We start from the raw sequence: 25551 nt of genomic DNA, 5'->3' as shown, positions 1-25551 counted from the left end.
AACTGATGATGTATTTGTTGGAGATTTTTGTCTCATAAACAGGTATGAGACAATTCTGGGCAGGTGATGAACGTCTCTATCAAGCCAGCGTGTTCTAAGCTTGTTTCAAATGAAAGATAATCTGGGCTAACCTCAAAATCAGATCTAGAGTGGTCCATTGTGTTTTCTTAAATCCAACTATCTATGGGCCCATATATGAATATTACATTTTTTTGTTGATGGGCTATGTGTTTATTTTTAATATTTTTTCATTTAATGTTTATAATCCAAAAAGATTTTTAGGTTTATTTTTTGTTTTTCAAAATTTAAGATTCATTTCCTGTTTTATTTTCAAATCAAATCAAATCTTAAATTTATGAGGTCAGGTCTTTTCACGTCATTTCAAAAGTGATGCAGTTGCATGGTTTTGGAAAACCACTTTTGGGTACGGTTACCAACACTCCCTCTCTTTCCTCCATAACTTCTCCTCAAACCCTTCGGTTTCTTCCCTCTCACTCCACTATCTCTCTTCCATCAAAAGCTTTAATTTAACCAAAATGGGGAAGAAAGTCATTGCTAAAAGAGCACCGCGTGAGAAAATCCATAAACTTCCAGGATATCCAAGACCATCAACTCGTTCTCAAGACACCACTTTTACTCCTTCACCTTCTCCTCCTACCTCTCCTCCTCGCACAGTTCCCATGGTGCGAACCAAGACCACTCCAAGGTACCCTGCTCCTACCAAACCGACACCACCACCTAAGGCAACGCCATCCAAACCAAGTTCCTCAAAACCTAGTTCGTCCAAGGGTAAGCGTCCTGCCATTGAAGAACCTGTTCTTGAGACAACAAAATCTAAGCCAAGGTCTGTTCCTGTGCGTTCACAAAGAGGTAACCCTCATTGCCCTCTCAAATCTGTTAGAGAACCAGACATTGATCCTTTTGCTCACAAATCACACTTCATGACATCTCACTCAGATTATAACCCCATCGTTTCAAATCTGCCATGAATCATGATTTTTATGAGGGAGTTATTCAGTATCGTACTTTATGTCCCTCTTTTCTTGCTGATTTACCAGATTTGAAAAAGAAAGGTTTTCCTTTTGTTGAAAATTTGGAATTTTTAGACTGGAATCACCTTTTCAAAATCAAAAAACCTGTATATCCTCAGTTAGTCAAAGAATTTTATGCAAACATGACTTATCATGAAAGAAGTGTGCATTCTTATGTTAAGGGTAGAGACATTATCTTGAATAATGAAACTATCAATGAATCCTTGAAGTACACTGATGTTGGGCCGTGTGCTTATACATCTGTGAAGTGGGATGAAGGTGTTGGTATCTCTTACCATGATGCTCTGGCTCAATTTGTGAACATGTTTCCTTAATTGATAGCATCACACCCACTCACAAAGCCCTCGGATATGAACGCGCTCAGTTGCACCGCATTGTCAACCACATTTTGTATGCCCTAATCACTAAAACAGAAATATCTTTTGCCTATTTGATGGCTAGAGACATGTTTGATTCTGTTAGAAGTGTGAAAGATAAAGCACTACCTTATGGCATGTTTTTGACTTGCATATTTGAGACTTTTGGTGTTGACCTCTCAAATGAGGCTTATGAAAATAAACATTCATACCTAAAAGGGGGTGGTTCAGTGAAACAGCAAAAAGGACCAACTCGATCTGAGAGAGTGGTTCTAGATGATGATGATGATGAAGAGTACATCCAGATGAATCTCCTCCTCCTTCAACTGAGGGTACATCCATTTCCACTGGGAAGAAATCTGCTATGCTAAATGTGGTCAAGGATGTTGCTCAAGAGTTTGTTTCCCAATCAAATCACTTAATTGCCATGAGCAAGGAACAAAGGAAGCTAGCTAGCAAGCATGAGAACTTCCTAAAGAAATTAAGAGATAGGGTGGTTGTGCTCATGACCTTCATTGATAACCTTAATAATGATGAAGACATTGCCACTGATGTTGAAGAGGAAGCTGCTTCGGAGGGGGATGGTTCTGATGTCTAGAATTTGTCTCATGAAAACTATTGATGCTGCTCTATTTTCTGTCTCATAAACTATGTTTTCTTTTGCTACTGTTGGCCTTATTTCTGTTGTCTTGGATGACTGTATAAACTTTGGATACTGCTGCACTTTTGGTAGTTTAGTTAGTAATTTGGACTGTGCACTGATCTTTCTTGCAGGGTTTATAGTGATGTTTTTGTGGATCTTGCTTATTATTAACCCTTGATAACAAAAGGGGGAGTAATAGGAGCAATAGCTGGAATACCAGTCTGACTTATTCTGACTAAAGTTGCCTTTGATCACTATTTTTTGTGGACTTTGTTTGACTGCTGCAGATTTTAATAAGCTTGATTTGCAAATGTTTGCAAATATTGTGAACTGTTGTTGGAAACTTGCTTTATGATATGTTGCTATCTTGACCCTGACCCTGATGTGTTAAAGCTCTATTTTGGCCATTAAAACTATCACTATTTTACTACATTTTTGATTGGTACTTTGGTTCCATATAAGCATATGTAAACAGGAAAGAAGAGAAGAGCATAAATCCAGGGGGAGCTAATCTTGAAAAGGAAAGGGGGAGCAACATAAAAGCAAATGACATCATTCAAAGGGAGTTTCTAAACTTTACTCAAACTCATTTCTTTTGCTTATTGCTTAGTTAAGAAATTAATTAATAAAATTGATGATGACAAACATTTGATTAGTGGACTAATCACCCAATTAGTTTTGATTATTGTTGATAAGTGATGCAGGCCAAAAACAAGTTCCTGCAGCAGCCCAACATCAAACAAAAGATATATACTAATGGGCTGAATGGTAAATGAAAAATAAAGACAAGCCCAAGTCATTCATCTCAAACAAAATTCATCAAAGAAGCAAAGCAAGGCACCAACGGGCTGAAGAAGAAAAGAACCCGATCCAAGCCCGAAATTGATTTTCAATTTCCCACCATCTTGCCTTACCAAAAGCAACGTTCCTCTCCTCTCTAATCAAGTCACATCAAGGCTTCAAAAAAGTAAGAAAGAGAAAGAAAAAGCTTCCTCCCTAAGCTAGTAACCAAAGAAGCAAGAGAGAGAGAAAGTTTAAGCTTGAAGCACAGAAGCTAAAACAGAAAATACAAACCAAATCAAGCTTAGGATAAAGGTAATCCATCTCATCTTGCATGCATCAGATCTTCTTCTCTTCTCCCAACTCTCTGCTCTATCCGAAAATGGCATTCAAGAGAAAATTGTTCTCTGCCCTATTCTGCTTCACATCTACGGTCACAAGTGATACTTGGGGACCAAGTAGTTTTTCAATGGCTAAGATCAAGTTGACCATGAGAAGATTTCTATGGTTACTGCTTTGTGGCTTTCGGTCAAGATGAAGAAGTCAGAAGCAAAAGTTTCTACTCTAAGGTTTAACGAGAAAAAGTGATTCTGTGAGTTGGTGAAGCTCAAGGCTCAAGGTGTTGACCTTGGAAGAAGAACCCAGCAACATGCAAGGAGAATAAAAGAAGACTTCTTGCTCATTCAGAAGGCAAGGAGAGAAAACCAGAGTTTGTGAGTTGAGTTCTGTAAAGTTCCTCTACTTGGATAATGCTCTCTTTCAAAGAAGCATTCGGCCAACACTGAAGAACTGTATCTGAGGTTTGCAAATATGATTTTGCACATAGCTAAGAGGCTGCTGATGAAGTCAATCTCCTTCATGTTTTATTGATTGTAATGTACTTTTCCAAGTTTATCTTTCTGTAATTTCTTGTGAGAAAAAGGCATTGTGAGAAAACTCAAGTAAAAGCCATGAGTGGAAAAAGGCTGAGTGATACACTTGAGAGAAAAGCCTAGAGTTATTTTTCTTATTTCTTTAGGTTGGCTAAGTGTCTTGTATCTTGTACCTGATTGGTATCCCTTTCTTAGTTGGGTTAGTACTAAGAGTGAATAGTTAGGAGTTAGCATAGCCAATGTCAAGTTAGGATAGAACTTGAGTGTGAAATTGGTGTATGTAATTCTGTTAACTATAGTGAAATTCTTCCATAATTGTGGAGGAGACTGGATGTAGGTTGCATAACACAAAGGCAACCGAATCAGGATACTTGCTGGTGTTAGCTTTTCTTTTCTCTACTATGTTCTGTTTTCTGATAATCATGAGACAAAAATAAATTGTCTCATAAATTTCTGCTGCTGAGTTCAAACAGAATCAGAATAGCAAATTTGTTTTAAAAGGATAATAACAGCAACTTAAAAGGAAGGCATAGATTCAATCCCCTTCTCTAAGCCTACCACAACCTTCAAATATTATTAAAAAACTTTATATATTTTAAATGTAAAATACATAAAATATTTAAGAAATTTTATTATTATATTTTTAAAATATACATTAAATATAAGTTATTTAAATTTTTCTTTTATTACTTTATTCAATCTTGTAATATATTTTAAAAATCCTGTAAAAAATTTAAAAAATTGTAAAATAGTAAAATAAAAGATTGATTATTATTAAATGTATAATTTTGATTATATGCAAACTACTATCTTAATTTAAGAATAGTTACAATATTATATTTTTTATTGATTTTAATTTTTTATTTTAAAAGAGTTTATTCCTAATTTTAGGATTTAGCAAAACGTTACTTAGATTCGGGTTTATCGTAACTAAAATGCTACCGTAGACGAAAAGGGACTTTCACGAACCTCAAGAGTATAGGATCTAAGGTCACTTGTCCTCTGAATTCTTATGCAGAGAAAACGTTTTTATTGGGACTCGGAATTCGTCTTCTTTATGGCGCCGCAATTGACGATGCCATGTCTCTCTCCAATATCACAACGCCATAACCTAACCATGTTTTAGTGATGAATAAATTTCAAATTCACCATACAATGTATTGGACCAACTCCTGAAAGAAGTATATAGAATAAAATATTTCAATTCAAATCTATGTTGTTAATTAAATGTTTTTCATATTAGATTGCTAATACTGAATTGGTATTTTATATTTATATATACTAGTCTAGGTTTATCTTCTTGGTAAAATCATTGAAGCAAGATGAATTATATAACAACATTAATCGTTATGGCCTCTATAATATTGTGGAAAATTTATTTTAATTATATGATTTACCCAAATCCTTTTAATAATACTAAATGTAATATATTTTTTTTAAGCAAAAAGTAAGTATCCTTAAGGAGCACTCTGGTTTAGTTTTCAAGAAATCCTCTCAAATATCAATCAAATGACTATATAAAATTTTAATTGAAAAATTTGAAAAAAAAAAAGTTATTTAGTACATCAAATAAAAATTAAAAAACTGAGATATTTTAGCATCACTGAAATTACACTACTTACTATTATTGTATGTTGTATATAATAAAAAAAGCAAAGGATAAATTGATTTTTTTTTGTAGATATTTGAATTTTTGAAGATTTAAAGATACATTTAAATTTTTAATCTTTTTAAAATATGAACACATCAATCTTTGTATCTAATTTGTTCTATTTTAAAACTCTATTATGTATGTATTCGTATCAATTAAATTAGTACAATAAAAATTACGTTTAATTTTTTTATTAAATTTAATAAATCCAAGTAGATATGAAAAATTAATATATCTAAATTTTAAAAAAGTTATAAATTTAAATATATTTTTAAATTTTTAAAAATTTAAATATTTACTAATCAAAAAATTAATAACTTATTTATCTCTTTCTCTAAGAAGAAGCTATATAATAAGCACTTAGATGCATCCAAACACTTACAAAACAAAACAAAATGTTGATGTGGAACGATGATTTTTAAATTTTAACATTTAACAATTGAGATGCGAGTATGGATCCATTCATGGGATGTGAGAAAAGAAAACAAGAAAAGGCATTAAATACCAAAAGTTGACATTTCGAGGGCAACACAACACAGAACCATTCGTTTCTTCAGCTATGCCTAACCCAATGAACTAACGACACGTGTGGGACAAAGCTATCAGGTGGAGGTTACATGTGCTAGTCTCCATGTGAAGGTCATAGTATACGTGTCAGTCCTTCATAGGCCAGCCCTCATCGAATAAAGCTCCCCCCATTGAATGAAGTTGACGAGGTAAAAGCCAAAGCAAGAAAGAACGTGATTAGAGCAAGCAAAGAACCAAAGGAACATTTTGGAGAGCGCATTTGCACACCTAAACCCGTGTGCAATTTTATTTTCTGAATATTTTATAAATGATCATTTCTAAATTAATTTGATACATTCATCAAATATCAGATTAATTCGATAAAATTATTCAAAAATTAATAATTTGTTGAATATTTTTATTTAGTGGTAATTTTGTCAAACTAATAATTTAGCTTTTTTTATAGATAGAGTTAATTTATTTATTTTATGTTTAGAATTGTTCATATTTAAATCTTTTTTATAATAAAAATAATAATTTATTCTTTATTGTTTAATCTTTTTCGTTTCGTCAAAACCAAATTTATGTATAATCTGATATAAACTTGCTTAAGATGGATATGATTCTTTCCAATATAATTTTAATAAAGTTATACACTTAGACATTATTTAAAATTTCTGATTAAGTTAATGCATTAATATTTTTATAAATTATTTCCGTATCTAAAGTGAGAGTCTAGATTTCCAAAATAAGTAAACGTGTAAAGTGACTAAATGAGTGAATAATTATTCTTTGATTCAATTGATGCAACTTCCTTGAGACAAAGATTATTAACCTAAAGATAAGTGTTGTTTTAAGAGTTTAATTTGAACGTATTAATGATATAAAATATTTTATATATTTATTTAATTATATTTGTTTTTTATTATTATTATTTATATAATTAATATAAAAAATAGTTATTTTTACTGACTTAATATTATATAATTAGTTGCATATGTAAAATTATTAAAATTAAATTTTGTTTTATATTTTTATTTTATTTGACACATTATTTTTTCACCGAAAAGAATCCAACGGTTTAGTTGAAACATTAATTCAAATTTAAAACATAAATACTACAAAACAAGTAAAAGTGTATAAACCAATTGTTAGTGGAAAAATTAGGCATCAACTTAATACCACAAATATCATTCTTCATACCGGTGGGGACCATCACCACTACATGAGTGTATATATAAACCCCATGAAAAAGGGTTCCCCCAATTAAAATTCAAGAGTTGCATTATAGTCACCACCCCCACAAATAAAACTAAGTTAGATCACAAATATTTTCTCTATTTGCTTCCCTTTTGTCCAATCTTCATCATTCGTCATAGCTTCTTTAAAGAACCTCTTGTTCTCTGGTTTTGGAATTGAGACAGGTTCGTCTTCACTTTTTTGAAATACCTATAGTTCTTTTAATTTTTCTTGTGTATTATTAGAATCTTATGGCAGCAGCTATAGATATATACAATAGCATGATGACACAAGATTACTTATCATACTCTTGTAGTGATGAAGAGTTGATGAAAGCACTTGAGCCTTTTATTATGACAAGTGATTATTTTTCATCTAATTCTAATAATAGCAATAGTAACGATAATAATTCCTTACCCTCTTTTTCTCTCTCACCTTCTTCCCCTGCATCATCATCATCATCACTATACCCTTCTTATTACAATTCCTTCACTTCTAATTACAACCCTTCACCGTTAAATTCTACCACCCAAAGTTCCTCCATAAGACTCAACCAACTCACGCCATCTCAAATTCTCCAAATCCAATCACAAATCCATGTTGCACAACAACAAGAAAAGAATCAACATGCTTTGTTTCTAGGGCCAAAACCTGCCCCCATGAAGCATGCCGGCGTGACGAATTCCTCTGCGGCCGCGAAGCCTACAAAGCTCTACCGAGGGGTGAGGCAAAGGCATTGGGGAAAATGGGTGGCAGAGATAAGGCTACCAAAGAACCGAACCCGTCTTTGGCTTGGAACATTCGAAACGGCTGAAGAAGCAGCGTTGGCTTATGACAACGCTGCTTTTAAGTTAAGAGGAGAACTTGCACGGCTTAATTTCCCTCACCTTCGCCACCACGGGGCACGCGTGTACGGTGAATTCGGGGAAATCAAGCCATTACCCTCTTCGGTGGACGCGAAACTCCAAGCCATTTGTGAAGGCTTGGAGAAAACAGAGAAGGTTGTAGTGGATACAAAGCCTAAGATAGAGGAAAATGCAACTGAATCCGACGTTGGATTTGGTTGTGCTGAGTTTGAGGATTATAAGTTGGAGAAGAAGCCAAAGTTGTCTCCTCCTTTGTTGTCTGATGAATCATCCGCTGCGGGCGGTGTGTCTTCGCCGGAATCCGATATCACTTTCTTGGATTTCTCGGATCCAGATGAAATTGATAACCTTGGGTTGGATTTGAAGAAGTATCCTTCAGTGGAGATTGATTGGGAGTCTATATGAGTCTTCAATAATACACAATTTTATTCTAAAATATTTGTATATTTTTAGAGCATATTTAATTTGTGTCACAAAAATATTTACAAACCACTCATAACTATTAATAATTATATAAAGAGATTATATGAGTGAGTTATTGTAATTATTTTTGAAACATATATTAAACTTGCTCAAAGAACATGCAAATATTTACGGTTAAGTGGATTAATTTTACTTAGGTTGGTTAGGTTCTGTCATTTGCATGCATATGCTACGTTGTAATAATTTAGTTTTTTTTCTTTTTTTTTTTTCAGTGTCTTGTGGCAGAGGCTGCAATGAGACTTTTTTATACCATTGCAGTAATTTTGCCAAATTTTAGTGTCTTGGTCTGCTGTTTTCTTTTTTGTTATCTGCATGGCCATTGGAACTTCAACTTGTGTCTTGGCTACTTTTTCTGTAGTCCATATGTAGATTAAAGTGCCTCTAAATAAATACAAGTTTCGGAAATTATCACTAAAAGTAATGCTAAGTAATCAATTTTTTTTTTCAATGTTATCTAATTTTTAAAAAATTATTTTGTTTATTTTAAATTTTAAATTCTAAATTATAAATTTATAATTTTAAATTCTAAATTATAAAGCTAAACTCTAAAATTAGTTAATGTTAACTAACTAAAAAATAATTTTTTATATTTTTTCTATCTCTAATAATATAATAATAATATTTATTTTTCCCAATTCAGATAGATATCCTCAGTCAATTAAGGTGAAGTTCAAATTTTTGACATTTAGTTAAGAGACAATGAATTCTTTTTAGTCAACCACTCTCCTGATTAATAATAATAAAGTAGTTTAAATGAATAGAGATTACTTCTTTTTTTGTAAAATACATTGGCTAACTATAATTGAAGTTTTAATTTTTGTGATATATTAGTCAAGTTAAAAAATTTGAATACATCAATTGATGAAAGAGAATAATATTATATATTTAAAATTTTTTGTTAATTAAATCTAACTAAGTTAGTCTAATATAACAAAAATCAATTATGACTAATATTATTTTAAATCTTGTTTAATTTGATTAGACTTGATTCATAAAAAAAAATTAAATATGTAACATTATTTTTATTTAAAATACTAAAATAATGGTTATAATTATGAACTAAAAGTATGTTAGGATCGGTTTTCAGTTAATATGTATCCAAAAATAATTTCTTAAAATTAAATATCATTTAACATAAGAGATGAACATTATATCACATCTAGTTAAGTATTCTTTTACCCACGTTTCAAGACTTTGTTAGATCAACATGATATCAGATCTAGTTAAGTACTTTATTTTAGCAATGGTTTTTGTATTTTTACTTTCTTAGTATATTTTATGGTTAGTTTGTAGTGTACGATGAGATGGATAAATTTACCAATGTGACAACTTTATGTAATTACCACAATTTTATTTTAATCCTATACACATAAATTCTATTTGAATCTAGTAAACCGCATTCATTATATTTTAATCACTATAATTTTCAGCATCTAATAAAAAAATAGAAAATTAAATTAATGTACTTTAACTCATTACTAAAATGCGAAGATTCAGATCATAATTTATTTGTGCTAAAGAAAGAGAAAAACCCAAGTTTAGATAGTCTCCAGTGTCTTGTTCTCAACGCTAAGCATATATATATATATATATATAATGTGAAAATTGAAATCAATTCATATGCAAGATTTGTGGTGTGACTCTTATTCTTGTATTATATCAGTTAAGATCATACAAATCTAATAAACTCAAGTCAACTTTACTTGCTTTTAATTTGTTTAAAATTATTCTCTCTGAAAAACTAACTTAAATTAGTATTTGAATAGATGTGACAACTGAAATTTTTAGAAATACATTTTTATCATGTCATTTTGTGTTAGTAATTTTTTTTTAAATCATTAATACAAACTCAACCGAAAAGAAACAGAACGTTGATTCATAATTAATCCCTTTCAAAATAGCCATCAAAGATGAAATCACGAATCATGAGTTTACAAAAACACAACAAATACACCTTAAATCACAACTACCACAACACACAAATAATGACTCCCGCAAGATAATCACCTACTTCTAACTTAAACCAAATAGAATAGGAAATACTAAACAGGAATATCATCGGCTGCTACACATTACCTTTTGCATCAATAAAGCGTCTATGTATATAATCATGCCTTCATGCCCCTCATGCATACTTTATCATATCATGTTGATCAACATATTTCACCCACTTCCTTCGTGCTACTCCTTGAGAGCTTGTTGATTCATGCATATAATGGCACCAATTTCAATCCAAATAAGATCTTCAACATCATGCTCGCTGTCTCTGTACCAACTGTTATATCCATTGTCTCCATGCACTATTATGTTTCGGGCCAATTGCTTCCACTGTGTTAGGGATGGCAAAAATTTCCTGTGTGGGGCGGGTATCGCAGAAATTTATCTGCCGGGAACAAGTATGGAGGGTAATTTTTACCTACGGAACAGATACGGGCCCCGTATAATAAATGGGATGGGAACGTGGGTAGAGGTACCCGCCTCGTGGAAATCCGTTAAATCCCGTTTATATAAAAAGTTGAAAATACCCTGATATATATATAATATATGAGCCATTGTTGGAGAAACTTAGCCGTCACATACTCACACATGCTTCACTCAGTTCACTGCTTCATCAGAGACAGAGAGGAGACGTTTCTTCTCCTCTTCACTCCTCCTCAAAGGTGAAACCATTAGTCTCGTATCCTCTCCTCTCCTTCTCGAACACCGCGGACCGCCGACCGCCGCGTCCGACCCTGCATCGTTCAGCGCCGCAGTCTCGTCTCCTCTCCTCTCCTTCTCGAAATTCAAACCCTCAACCTCCTGTCTCCTTCTCGAACACTGCCGACGCCACCTCCTACCCTCTGGTCCTAAGCGTCGCCTCCCAACCCCTGAGTGGCTCGATCGCTCACGGCAGGTCTCGATCTCCCTGTCGCGGCCACGTCGTCTTCTCCTCATCGCAGCAGACTCGTCGCCGATAGTGATCTGTCCGCCAAATCGTTGGTCTACGCTGGTTGACCGAGGAAAATGTCGATAAAGATTTTCACAAAAATATCGCGTTGCAAGTATAGTTCTAAACCGACAATTAAACCTCAATCAACATTTAGATTGTTTGTCACAAATACAAACCTAATAAAATTAACAGAAGTATTCAAATCTCGAGTCATCTCTCAAGGAATTGCAAGGAAGTGTAGTTTATTATTGATTATGGTAAAGTATATTTTTGGGGTTTTTGAAAAAAGTAACAAAAAAATATAGATTGCGAGAAAAATAAACTATTAACTAAGAAAGATCTTAGCAAGGATTGAGAATTAGAAGTCATATCCTCATCATTATCGTCAATTGTGATGGTAAATGTGAATTGCCTTCACTTAGTTAACCTCTAATCAATAGAGGAAGGTCAAGCGAGCAAAATTACTTAAGTTCACAAATCATAATCAAAGACTAGATTTAGTGAGACTCAAGACAACTAGCAACTTTCAATCACCAATCGACGAAAGAATTTTGATAACTCAAGAGTATCTAATTAATCAATCTAAATCAAGAACATAAAAATTTAAATTAAAATTCACCCAAGCATTTTATCAAACACTTGGAAGGCACAAAATAAAAGCATAGAAAATTAATAAGAGATAATAAAATCTAAAATACCCAATTGCAAGACAACAATAACCAACAATTAAAGAAAGAACAATAACATAAAAATATAAATTGCATTAATCTAAATCAAAGGGAGCAAGAATGCATCAACAGTGAAGTAAACAAACGGAAGCAATAACAAATAAACTAAAAGAAATAAGATGCAAGAACAAACAAGAGTAAAGGAAAACAAAATTAAAGCAAGGTGAGATCTGAATCTAAGAAGAAATAAGACTAAAAACCCTAAAACCTAGAGAGAGGAGAGAGTCTCTCTCTAGAAACCTACATCTCAAATCTAAAGTGTGAATGAATGATCCTTCCCCGATTCGTCCCACTCTGTAGCCTCTAATCTTTCATTTTCGGGCTTGAAACTAGGCCAAAACAGCCTAAAAATCGCCCCTAGCGTTTTCTCGTAACCGAGGCACGTGACACTTGTCACGTGTACGCATCGCTAAACGAATTCCTAATCACGCGTACGCGTCATCCACGTGTACGCGTCGTTTGCCTGCTGCACCGGTCACGTGTACGCGTCGCTACCAGCTTCTGAAATTCTCAATTTCTTGTGTTCCTTCCACTTTTGCATGCTTCCTTTTCAGCCTCTAAGTCATTCCTGCCTTATAAACCCTGAAAATACTTAACAAACATATCACAACGTCGAATGGTAATAAGAGAGGATTAAAAGTTAGCAATTTTAAAGCCTAAGAAGCATGTTTTTAATCATAGCACAAAATTAGGAAGAAAACTTAAAAACATGCAATTTACATGAATAAGTGTGAGAATAGTTGACAAAATCTACTCAATTCAGTACAAAATAAACCATAAAATAATGGCTCATCACTGGTTTGCCCATTTTCTCCGTCGGGTAAGTCAGTCTTGTAGTTTCTGAATTTCTGAATTTCTAAATTAAGGTAATTAAGTTCTGAATTTTGAATTTTCTGATTCTGATTTCTAATTAAGGTTGATTTGATTCTAAATTTCTGATTTAGTATAATTTGGTTCTGAATTTTGAATTTTCTAATTCTAATTTTTAGTTAGGGTTGATTTGATTTTGAATTAGGATAATTAGGTTTGATTTTTGAATTAAGTATTTAAGTTAATGAGATTCTAATTCTGAATTTTTGAGTTAGGTACTTAGATTAACGAGAGACATGTCTCCGCCCCATGGGACTTGTTCCCATCCCTACACTGTGCACACGTCATAAAACTCTCTCCTCCTCTGTACTCCAAAGCCACATTCTTGAAGAAATAGTTCAAGTTAAATGCTCTGTTAGTTTTGTTTTTACCCAAAATCCAATCCAACTCCCTTTTATTGTCCACAGTACTTCTTCGAACAAAAACTGTGTCACCACTTGCATACCTTTTATTAATGCGTGATTCAAATCAATAATTTTAAGGAGACCAAAAAAATTAAATTTATATCTTATTTAATATTTATTAATTCTAACAATAATTAAATTGTTTGGATTAATTTTTTTTATTACTAAATATTTTCGAATAGAAGTATCCTTGACCATTTCATCCATGAAGCATTAGGCAGCCCCATCAATTGTTGTCAAATAACCACCAATTACATACACTTTACATTAGGTGTGAACATAACACATTGCCACTACATCCACCTTCTACTATTCTCACCAACATAATATACTCTCACTTTTCTTTTCTTTTTATTATTGTTCTCACAACATGACCACTGCCTTTGTTTTCTCCCATAGCAACTATCAACCTGCACCATCTTATTTTCAAAGATGATCAAATTCCTATTTTTTCAAACAACTTAAATTACCACCAAAAAAAAAATTTCACCCACTTATGTTTCTTCTATTAGAATATAATTAAGATCAATTAGAATTATTTATTCTAATTATATTCTAACATCTTTCACTTTATCAATCTCTTGATTCAACCAGCATTCAAATTAAATTTTCACTTTTTGAATCTCACTCATTTCACATTTCTACACAACCGATTTGATTAAGTTTATAAATTGTCTGACAAAAAATCGGTAAAAAAATGGTCAAACTGATAGTTAATCGATAAATCAACAGAATCGTTCGATTTTTTTGAAGAATTTCCGGTTCAAAAACAAATCTACCAAACGGCGTCGTTTTGTTCTTTTTTAAAAGGATAAAAAAAAAGAAAAAAAACTAAACAAACCCTAAAAATTAAGCTAGAAAATTTAAATCGTGAAATTTTAAATTTTATTAAAATAAAAATTATTGAATTTATATATTTAAAATTATATATAATTATTTTAATAACTTTATTTAATATTTAATAAAATTAATTAAATCTCAGTTAAACTCCGATCGAATCAATAAATCATTAAACCAATAACTTCACCAGTTTATTGATTGGTTCAATTCTTGCAATCTTGAATATTACATAATGCCACAATTTACACGCTGATCAAAGATCATGCTACCATAGCAAATTTAGTGAAAGTATTAGCGATGACAGTTGGTTCAGTTTATGAAAATATTTTTGTTAAAACAAAAAATAAAATTTGATTAAGATTGAAATCTTCTCTTATTTCTTTATTGTCATTTTATGCTCTTTTGTAGTTTCATTATAATTTTAAAATTTCATACTCAAAAAGTTTCTTTTAAAATTAAAAGTAAAATCCTAATTTCTCAAATTTTTTTAGTTATCTCGTTAGTCTTTCACTTTATAACAAAAAAACATACTCGTAAGACAATTAATTAATAAATAACTTCCTTCACAGTCTTTTTAATTAAAGTAATCTGTGAATAGCAATGTCTGCATTAGCATTAATTGCTACAACTATAAATCGAGAGTAGGTCGGTTGATTTTTATATCTCCTTTTATGATAGATAAATCGTAATTAACATATATAAATTCTACGTTAGGAGATTATGATAAACAGGATAGAAGGGCTAGTTGTCAGAAATGATAGTTAAAAGTTGGATGGTCTTTTTCTAATAGTAAAAAGATCCATTATTTTTTTTCTAAAATTGACAGAAACTAAAATGAAATTTTATTCTAAGATTAATAATATAAAACTCTTTGCATCATCATTCAAATTTTTTACAGTCATATATTGTTATATTTTTCAAATTACAAAAGTATTAAGTATTATACATATATAATATAAATGAAACTTAATAAAAATTAATATATACTTTTGATAATAAAAAATTATTATAAAAGTAATAATATCATTTAGACAAGTGTTATATAAATACTACAAAATCAGTTACTACTAATCACTCTAAATGAAGATGCTAAGTAGTCCTACAATGTCTACGAATATATATCAAGTTCGTATTTATAATTAAATTTTATAAACAAGTATAGTGAAATAAAATTCGCTTATAATCAAATTTAAAATCATAAACGTATCGATCACTTCTTAATGATTGGATTTTCCATATTTATGTAATATTTATAGTATTTTTTAAAATTTTTATAGTATATCTTAATTTTATAGACCAATAATTAATTTACTATAAATTTAAACTATATTTAAAAATTTGAGTTGACCAATAGGTTATTATCTACACAAAATAAGATTTGAATTCTACACTTACTTAAATAGACGAGTAAACAATGACGAATTTAAAAAATTTTAGGGGAGAAGGCAAAAATATATATCCTAAAATAAATTTTATTAAACATTACTAATTATATTAGAAATATATTGGAGATATAAAAATTAAAAAGAGTTAGTAAACACTTTATTTGTAAAATACTAATCATTATTAAAATTAAAATATTTAACTAAGTTATAGATAATTTGTCATTCTAACTAATTTTATTTTTATTTGTTTTCATATACATTTAATAATAAAAGACTGAATCAATTGGCACGTTAGCGCCTATTAATACACTGGCATTTACAATTTGAAACTATAATTATATATAAATACCATAAAAAATAAGCCAATATATAAAAAATATATTTATATCAAATAATAAAAATTTAATTTACAATTATTTTCTCTCTTTTTTNATTTTGATATACTGTTAGATTAAAGAATTTATGCATCTATTTATTTAATCATGGATTGTAATTAAAATTTTTTTTTACATTCATCACGTAAATAATTATCTAAAAGAATAAATATAATTAAATGATTATGTAAAAAAAATATACATATTTTAATATATCAAAATTAACTTCTATACTTTTAAACAATTATTCTACTACTCATTATAATTTTTAAATATTAATTGCCTCATACTCAATTAGAAAATTTATTTGTTATAATATTTAGAGAAAATGACAAATAGGTCCTTGGCCTTTTGTCCTGCGGACATTTTTGTCCTTAACCATTAAAAAATACTTTTAAGTTCCTGACTTTCACAAAATTTGGACAGATCAGTCCCTCCGTCAAAATGTCTCAGTCAGGGACTGATCCGTCCAAATGCCTTCGTCAGGGACTGATCCGTCCAAATTTTGTGAAGATCAAGGACTTAAAAATATTTTTTAATGGTTAGGGACGAAAATATCTACGGGGCAAAAGGTCAGAGACCTATTTATCCTTTTCTCTAATATTTATAATATAAAATATTTTTTAATAATTTTATTTTTATTTAAAAACTGAGATTTAGTTTGGCAATCAACTAGTTGATTATATTTAAAAAATTATATTATCACTATTTATTAATTTTTACTGAGCTAATTTATTTACTTATTCTTAATTTTGATATTAAATCAAATTTAATAAAATAAATATTGTTACACATTAAATTTAATAAAAAAATTATTTTTAATATGAATCTCAAAATAAAATTTTGTAAACTTTTGTGGGACAAAAATATAATTACATTAAGACAAATATATTAATTATATAGATTTTTTTTCTTAAATTTAGTGGGGCAAGTGCCTCTCCTCCTAAATTTGGATTTGTGATCTATTTCTGTGAGTGAGCTACAACTTAATCAATTTAAGTTAGTTTCAATCTTTATATTACACAGTAAACTATAAAACCAATATCTGAAAGATTTTGACAATAACAAAAATAATTTTAAAAAATACAAATAAAAAATAATCATTAAAAAATTTTAAAATTTGACAAAAATAACCAACGTAAATGAATAAAATTTTCCGTAATGCAAAAACACTTGCCTGTCTAAGAGAGTAGATGACATGGCAACTATTCTCTAACCCTCACTGCCACCAAGTTTCTTACCTCTTCTTCGTCTCTATCCCTCCATTTTCTCCCTCTCTCCCTAACACTCAATATAAAAATGTCTCCTTTCTGACTTTAATATTCTTAGAGGCTAAAAATATATTTTTGAGAATTTTTATAAACATAAGACATATATTTTTCAATTTTTAGAATTCCACCAATATAGACACACAACAATACCAAAATCTAAATTCAAATACAATGAGGCATAGTAGTCAACTTCAGCATCAAAATCATTATTTATTAAAAAAATAAAATAAAAAACAGAAAAAAAGAAGAGAGGGAAGAACAAAGAAATAGAACATAAAAACATGGGAAAAAGAAAAAAAAGGAGAAAAAAGAGAAGAAAAAGAAGAGTATTGATAAAAATAAATGGTACGGTAGCTGATTCATCAAAATAGAGAAGAGAAAGTGGGAGACGAAGTATAAAATATATACGGAGAGAGGGAGAAAAAGAAAGAGAAAGACGACGCTGCTAATGTTGACAGAAGAAGCCACCGCTATACTATCGCCATTTCATCTTGCTTTACGACAATAGATGTTGGATTCATAGTGTGAGAAAAAAGAGGATTATTGGAAGGGAGAAAAGGAGGGAGAAGATGATAATAATTAGGATGAGAACATTAGGGTTGGTGTCAACCTCAATCGGTGGCGGTGGAGTCGTGATGATAGTGATAGTTCTAATTAATGAAAATATAAGTAATTAGGTAACGTTTGTTTGAGGTACTGAGACTGAGATTGGAAGACTGAAATTCAGTATTATATTTGTTAGTCTGAAACTGGAATTAAAATTTAATTTTCGAGACACAAAATTTCAATCTCTTTAATACCTCTAGAAAGTGGAGACACAAAAGACTAAAATTTTTGGAAACGAAGGCTAAATTTTACTAATTTTTTTTTGAGTAAAGGACATTTTCGTCCTTGATCTTTTTTTTCGCGGACATTTTCGTCCTCAAGCAATGGAAAATACATGGACATTTATATCCTTCCGTTGAATTCAGCCGTTTGCACTGAACGGAAAAGGCTGAGCTGGCAGAGGTGGCGCTGAGGTGACACGTAACGGAGGCCAGGTGGCATGGAGCATTTCGTAACAGGACGTATAAGTCCCTGGAGATGGAGCATTTCGTAACAGGACATATAAGTCCCTAGAGACGAAAACGACGCCGTTTCGTCTCCTCCCCCATCTGCCATTTTCTTCTTCCTTGGTCCCATTTCCCTTCCATTCTTCTTCTTCAGCCCCTGCCTCCATCACCGCCGCACAGCCGCGCCTCCGTCAACCACCATCAACGCCGGCGACCTCCTCCTTCCTCTCTTTTCGCGTCTTCTTCCCTTTCTCACCCCTTGCTCCCATGAGTCTCTCTCTCTTGCCAGCCTTCACCAAAGGTCAATTTGTCAAAAAAATTCCATGTGTCGAGGGATAATACTGGAGGGTCCAGACAGAGAATATAAAAATAAAGCTGAAGCAAAAGATATACCTCAAAAAGTAGTTATAGTTCTCTATCACTATCTAGTTGTTGTGCTTGTGCATTTGTTGCTGCCTTATCAGCTTCTTCCAAAACAAAGTTCTTCAATGAATCAACATCCCTTGAACCTCGCAATTCAAAAAACATGTAAACTTAAAATTCGATCTATTAATGCTCCCTCAAACATTGGTTAACACATGGGGTGAGAGTGCAATGAGAAATAGATAATACAGGCATCCAGCACTAATGGGAAGAAGGGAGTGAGAAAGGGAAGAAGACGCGAAAAGAGAGGAAGGAGGAGGTCCCCGACGTTGATGGTGGTTGACGGAGGCATGGCTGTGCGGCGGTGATAGAGGCAGCGGCTGAGGAAGAAGAATGGAAGGGAAAAGGGACGAAGGAAGAAGAAAATGGCAGATGGGGGAGGAGATGAAACGGCGTCGTTTTCGTCTTCAGGGACTTATAAGTCCTGTTACGAAATGCTCCATGCCACCTGGCCTCCGTTACGTGCCACCTCAGCGCCACCTCTGCCAGCTCAGCCTTTTCCGTCCAGTGCAAACGGCTGAATTCAACGGAAGGACATAAATGTCTACGTTTTTCAGGGGTCAGGGGCTTTAATGTATTTTCCATTGCTTGAAGATGAAAATGTCCGCGAAAAAAAAGGTCAGGAACGAAAATGTCCTTTACTCTTTTTTTTTCAAAAATACCCTCATTCCAAATTTATAATTCCAAGTTTACCCTCACACACACGCACTGAATATTTTCATGATTAAATATGGAAGGCACTAGAAGAGATCAAAGTAAGGAGAATGCCACTGTCTTCATCGCTAGTTATTTTCCATCACTGCCGCTACAACCATGGTTGCCGTCGAATGAGAATAGGGAGAGAAGATAGAATCAGAGGAGAAAGAAAGAGATGAGAGAGAGAGGAGCGAGCGACAGAGAGGCTGGAGGTTACAAGGGTGACGACAGTAGGTGCTACTGCTACTGTTTTCACCGTTGAATTCAAAGGACACCGCTATTGTAGTTTTCGTTACTACTGCTTCTCATCACTTTTTGCTTAAGTGTTTCTCATTTTCTTAGCACAACTCTCTCCTCAAATTTCAACCATGATTTTGAATAAAGCTTCGTTTTTCACTCCCATAGAAAAAAGAATTGATTTTGTTAACCTAATAATTCATCTTTTTTTTTGTTTGATTGAAATAAAAAAAAAATAATGTGTAATGGTGATTACTACAATGTGTTAAAATTAAGGTAAAGTTGAGACAATAGACGAAGAAACGAAGAAAATCTACAAGAGATTAACAATGAAATATCACCAAAATAAGAACAAAAATAGTAAAAGAGAAAAATCATCAAACAAGATACTGAAATATAATTTAATCATATATATTTTATATTAAATAAAATACAAAAATTTAGTTTAATTTTTATCTCTTAATTTAAGTCTTTTTTTTAATATAATCTTAATGTCTGATTAATTTTTTGTCAAATTTCTAAATTTTGTTAGAAATTATTTTATTATTTGTATCTTTCAAAATATTTTATGACTAATAGAATCATTTTGATCCCCATTTGTAGATTATTGTGTAATATAAAAGTTAGGTGACCCTGACATTTCCTTGTTTATATAATCATTTAGTCTTGCATAATAAATTAATTATAATATAATGAATTTATCAACCTTATGTTTTAAAAATACATGTTAAATTTATAAATTAAAAAAAATATAAAAAATTTAAATTTTTAATATATTTATTTTATATTTATTAAATAAAAATATTTAAAAAATTTTATTAATGATAAATTTAAAAATACGTATCAGCTAAATCCTAATATAATATATATACCTTAAAAGAAAATAAGAGGCCACGAAGCGGGCAATGATTAGTAGTGAGCGTGTGGAATCGTGGCAGTTGCAGAGCATAATCGGCACCACATTACCACAAATTCATTCATTCATTCGGTTCTGAGACACAGTATTATTTTTTGCCTTTTAAGATGGTTTAACTTTAGCTTCAAATTCCGCGTAGAAAGGCCTATTATGATTGAGGAATAAAAAGGAATGTGAACATGATCTGGAACATGGTGAGTTGGTGACTCAGTTGGTAAGAGGATTCCGTGAAGAAGGCATAAAGCTATCGAGAATGGCCCTCCTTAGCTTATTGATTTGATCACTTTACAGCCTTTTGTTGCAAGTTGTGGTGCTTGTATTGTGCCAAGTTTCGAATCTCATTTATCGCACATTCTAATGTTGATGTTGATGATGATGGAAAGATATTTGAGGCACACATTCAATTTTGATTATTTTGACCAAATGGATGCAATGCAATTGTGTCATTTTGTGTGGTTAACATTTCAACATTTCAAAAAAAAAAAAGAGTATTCTTACTCAATAACTAACTCCATGATCAAAAGATACTATTTTGTTTTGATCGGGTGGATTATATATATTGAATAATTAATCATGATGAGTGTTCAAATAAAAGAAAGGAAATTAATTATTTAACCGAACTCAATGATTCAAAGTGATCCAACAAGTTTATTTGAGTTAAACTAATAAAGTTCTATCTTACGAGAAAAAACACATGGTGAGGAAGTTACCAATCCTGTTAGCTAATAAATTAGGAGTACAACTAACTACAGCAAACTAACAATTTTGTTTTTGAATTATTTTTTGAAAAAAATGTGAATTCAAACCATCGTAAAAAAAACATTCTAAACATAATGAAAAAATATCCAAAATTTTAAAAAATAAAAAATCTAAAACTATTTTAAAAATTTTAAAATTATTTTAAAAATTATTATAAAATTTCTAAAAAAAAACGAAACATGCAAAACGTATAAAAAAAAACATCCAGAATCTATCAAAAAAGAAATACATAAAATTATTTTAAAGATTTTAATACTTAACAAAGTGAAACATCTAAAAAACATTGAAAAAAAACATTCGAAATTTAAGTAAGAAATATCTAAAACTATTTAAAAAAATTCAAAACCCAAAAAAAAAAGCATCCAAAAGATAGAAAAAAAATATTCGAAACTTAAGGGAAAAAAATCTAAAACTAAAAAAAAGAATAATCCAAAACTAAGAAGAAAAAACGATGCGCCCAGAGCACGGCATTTTGATATGGTGGAGCATGGCACTGGCCGTTCTGTTGCGACTCTTGGCAATTGGACACGTGTGCGTGCATTTGTGGAGGGAGGGTGCTGCGTTCTCGCAAAGGAAAGACACTACGTGTGTGCGTGCGGCGTTGCGTTTGAGGTGAGAGGAGCGTTGCGTCTGTGCTTGTGGCGGTGGAGGGGAGGGAGCTGTGTCTGTGCTTGCGGCGGTGGAGAGCGTTGCGTCCATGGATACGGCGGTGGGAGAGGGCACTGCGTCCGTGCATGTGGCAGTAGGATGACAGTACGTGCGTGCAGTGGTGGTCGGCGGCAATGGCAACGGCGCACACGTGGCTATAGAGAGAGGGATAAGGGTTTGTGTGGTGATTCTTTTACCGTGTACTATTAATAGAGTCAGGGTGAAATTATGATTTGACTCTTGAGTATTTTTTTATTGGACTTTTTTTTCCTAATTGACATTAGTTAGTTTTCTAAATTTTTTCGTAGTTAAAAATGCCACGGAACAATGACTACAATACCGACCCAAATAAGCAAGGACGGAACTAAAAAAATACTAACTTAGTAAATCCAAACTTTTTTACTTCTTTCACTAGAGATCCCTTTAATGCATGGTTAAGATGGAACCTTTCTACAGAAGTAATGTCAATTCCAAATTATAGTTGGCAGTCGATTTTTATGATTGCTTGTTAGTGGATTTAGCGATGGCAAAGCAAGAAAATCTTTTTAGCTCCTTTTTAGAGACTAGCGAATGCGGTAAGCAGTGTCATCCTTTCGTGTGTGAAAATGGTGGCTGAAGCCTTCAACAAAGAGAGACTAATCAAGCATGTTCCAAGATGAATGAAAATACATATTACCTCGAGAACCCACCTATGACATGGGTAAAAATCAACTTGGATGGTTCTTGTAGCAACAATTCGAGAAGGGCTGGATGTGGTGGTATCACGTGGGATCATGATGAAAATTGAATTGTCGACTTTAAAGCAAATGTAGGTCGATGTAAAACATTTCAAGCGAAGGTCTGGAGTGTTTATTATAGTCTTAAGATGGCTACAAATTTAGGAATGAAAAAGGTGATTTTTGAACTAGACTCCAAAGCTGTAACATAAATACACAAACAAAGACAAAAACTTAATAGTATGAATGCTTTACTATGATATATAGGGGTAATATTAATCAGGGATTGGAATTTGAAGATTTTCCATACATATAAAAAAAAATCGTGCGGCAGATTAGCTAGTTGGAGAGGGATTTCGTTTTAAAAAAAAATTGTTTTCACAAATATTCCACTTGTGGATTTACAGGCCATCATTTTTTATGATTGTAAAGTGATATTCTTACTTCGTTCTATTACTGTTTAGTTTTGTTTGGACTTCTTAGTCTCATATTGTATAACCACAAAAAAAAATATATTCACCCTGTAGCACTCAACCACACATAGGTTTATGCTATAGTCGTAAATCAACGAAAGTGAGGCATTACGACACTTAGAAAAGAAAATACATATATAGTTATAGAAGGATAATATTATAACTAGGAACCCGTAAAGAAAATAAACATCGAAATTGTTAAATCCACATGAACGTGTTAAAGCGATAAACGTCATATGCAAAAGCGGAATATATATTCGTAAGTTCAAGTGAAGACACATAATAGTCACTAGTCTCGACCTGCGAAGAAAGATCGGCTAGAATATTACAATACTAGAGAATATACAAAATAGACAATCTATCTCTCCAACAAAAGCCTCTAAAAGGAATATAAGTTATACAACAATACATTTTTAAAATGGTAGAGAACTGTAGAGGCAAAATAAATCACAAAAGAACCCTCTTCGCTTCATCACATGAAATTCTACACTCTTAGCGAGATGCATTGTATCCTGTATTTGAAAAATAGAATAATAACAACGGGTGAGAACTACAAGGTTTTCAGTAGGATAACAGTTCCAAATAAAAATCACATAAAAAAATATGAACCCTCTACTCAATTTTGATCTCCAACTTCATAAGAATCTATGTCTAGGGTCTTAACTAATCCATACAGAATTAAATGTGCTAAGGTAAAAATATTTTAATCTACTACTAGTCTCATCTACTGCCAACAATCATCTTCATTGTTTTCTGTCTCTATACTTCCAATAGAATGCAAACACAAACAAGAAAACAATTTTCTCAAATTCATTTTCACATATTCATCGTAAACAACTCCAATTTTCAATAAATTGAACATAACACTAACACATACCAAATAAGAGGAACTCAATCATTCAAGGCCTCCAACTATCTTCATTCAACATTCAATATAATACAAAATCATGCATTTGTACTAAATCATCATCATCAATATCAATTCAACAATATCTTAAGGTCAACTAGCCTAGATTTTTACATAATATTATACAGTGATTATTCGAAATTAAAATCCGTACCTTGGTTGACAGCGGTTTCAACCTCTTGAGCTTTTCTCTCCGGTCAATCCAAGTCACAATTAATCCAAGTTTTAATTAACACCAACCAAGTCAAGCACTCAAACAACTCTATTCAATCTAATTACATCCAAATTTTCACATGGTTCATACTAGATTTTTTACACAAATTAAAAAAAGTGAATGAAAAGAGTTTCCTTACCTTATTCTACATGATTATAGGTCAAAATTCCGCTAAAAATTGAGCCTGATCTTCTCCTAAAACATCAAAATAAGTAACTAATTTCAATAATTATACCAAAATGCGAAAATAGAAACAAATAGAGAAGTAGGGTAGGGTTCTCGTGATTACTCACCGCAAAAATAGTATAGAAGCGTAGAAAGAGTTGAGAAAAAAACATAGCGCAAATGAATCATCAATCAGAGCTCCGATTTGTGAAAAAATTTGATTTAAAGGGAGAGATAAACAGTAATAACTCTCTTCTCTCAAGCTCTCTATTTCTCTTTTTGCCAACTGTGGTGCAATTTGGGAAAGGAATTACATTTAGGGTTATTATAAATGAGATGCATTTTTATTCTTTCGCCTCTTGATCCGATTTAGGGCAAAATTTTAAAGATATATATTCCAATTTGTATTTTAAATATTTTTTAGTCAATTAATTATAATGCCGGTACACATTTTTTTACAAATAATTATATTTTAATACTCAAATAATTTTTTAAATTTAAATTTTATCTATAAATTTTTAATCTAAACCAAACATTTTCAAACCCTTTTAACTTAATTTTACTTATATAATTAGCTCGTAATTTTCTCGAATGTTATACGCCCATGGCATAAGTTAGATTCATTATCATTGGTGTCAAGACTGATTCTATTTCTATGAGCAGTTTGCATATTTGCAAAATGCAATTGACACATATTGAGCATTGTAATCTTTATTTTATTTTGTACTTTTTTCATTGGTGTAGTTATTATTATTATTAATATTGATATTTATATTAGCAATACTTAAAAAATAATTAATATTTTGTCAAATAAAATCTAATTTCACATCTCTTAATAGCTATCAAAGATAGATTTGTATCAAGAATTGATTTAGGAATAGGGTTAGAGATTTAAGTATTAGGATATAAATTTAATAATGCATATTAAAGATAGGTTTTTGTCAAGAATGAATTAAAGTTTTAGATTTTATAAAATATTATTAATTTGAAAATATTTTTTTATATTGAATAAATTAATATCTATTTTATTATCTTAAAATATTTTTTTCTAAATTAATTAGAATTTATGTTATAAAAAAATGATAATATTATATA

At 31.4% G+C, this 25551-nt stretch overlaps 2 protein-coding genes across 3 annotated transcripts; both read left to right on the top strand.

Annotated features, from left to right (window-relative positions):
- The first annotated feature begins 536 nt into the window (after nt 1-536).
- LOC107469018 (4-O-methyl-glucuronoyl methylesterase 1-like) lies at nt 537-989 on the top strand. Its single transcript, XM_016088409.1, has one exon. It carries the CDS (start codon nt 537-539, stop codon nt 987-989), a length of 453 nt encoding a protein of 150 aa, XP_015943895.1.
- Nucleotides 990-7148: 6159 nt separating this feature from the next.
- On the top strand, nt 7149-8844 carry LOC107469167 (ethylene-responsive transcription factor RAP2-4-like). 2 transcript variants are annotated; one of them, XM_016088552.3, is made up of 2 exons: nt 7170-7285; nt 7417-8844. In XM_016088552.3, exon 2 carries the CDS (start codon nt 7430-7432, stop codon nt 8369-8371), a length of 942 nt encoding a protein of 313 aa, XP_015944038.1. In that variant the 5' UTR covers nt 7170-7285; nt 7417-7429; the 3' UTR covers nt 8372-8844. The 2 variants fall into 2 exon arrangements, with proteins under 2 accessions (XP_015944036.1, XP_015944038.1); XM_016088550.3 differs by having other exon boundaries at nt 7149-8844.
- Nucleotides 8845-25551: the final 16707 nt, after the last annotated feature.

Source organism: Arachis duranensis, chromosome 10, assembly GCF_000817695.3.
Source record: "Arachis duranensis cultivar V14167 chromosome 10, aradu.V14167.gnm2.J7QH, whole genome shotgun sequence".
Lineage (NCBI taxonomy): Eukaryota > Viridiplantae > Streptophyta > Magnoliopsida > Fabales > Fabaceae > Arachis > Arachis duranensis.
The sequence above is the reverse complement of the archived record's forward strand: the minus strand, read 5'-3'. Positions and strand labels throughout refer to the sequence as shown.

Coding starts and splice junctions, on each gene's coding strand:
- LOC107469167 (XM_016088550.3), top strand. CDS start 7,352: ATGGCAGCAGCTATAGATATATACAATAGCATGATGACACAAGATTAC.
- LOC107469018 (XM_016088409.1), top strand. CDS start 537: ATGGGGAAGAAAGTCATTGCTAAAAGAGCACCGCGTGAGAAAATCCAT.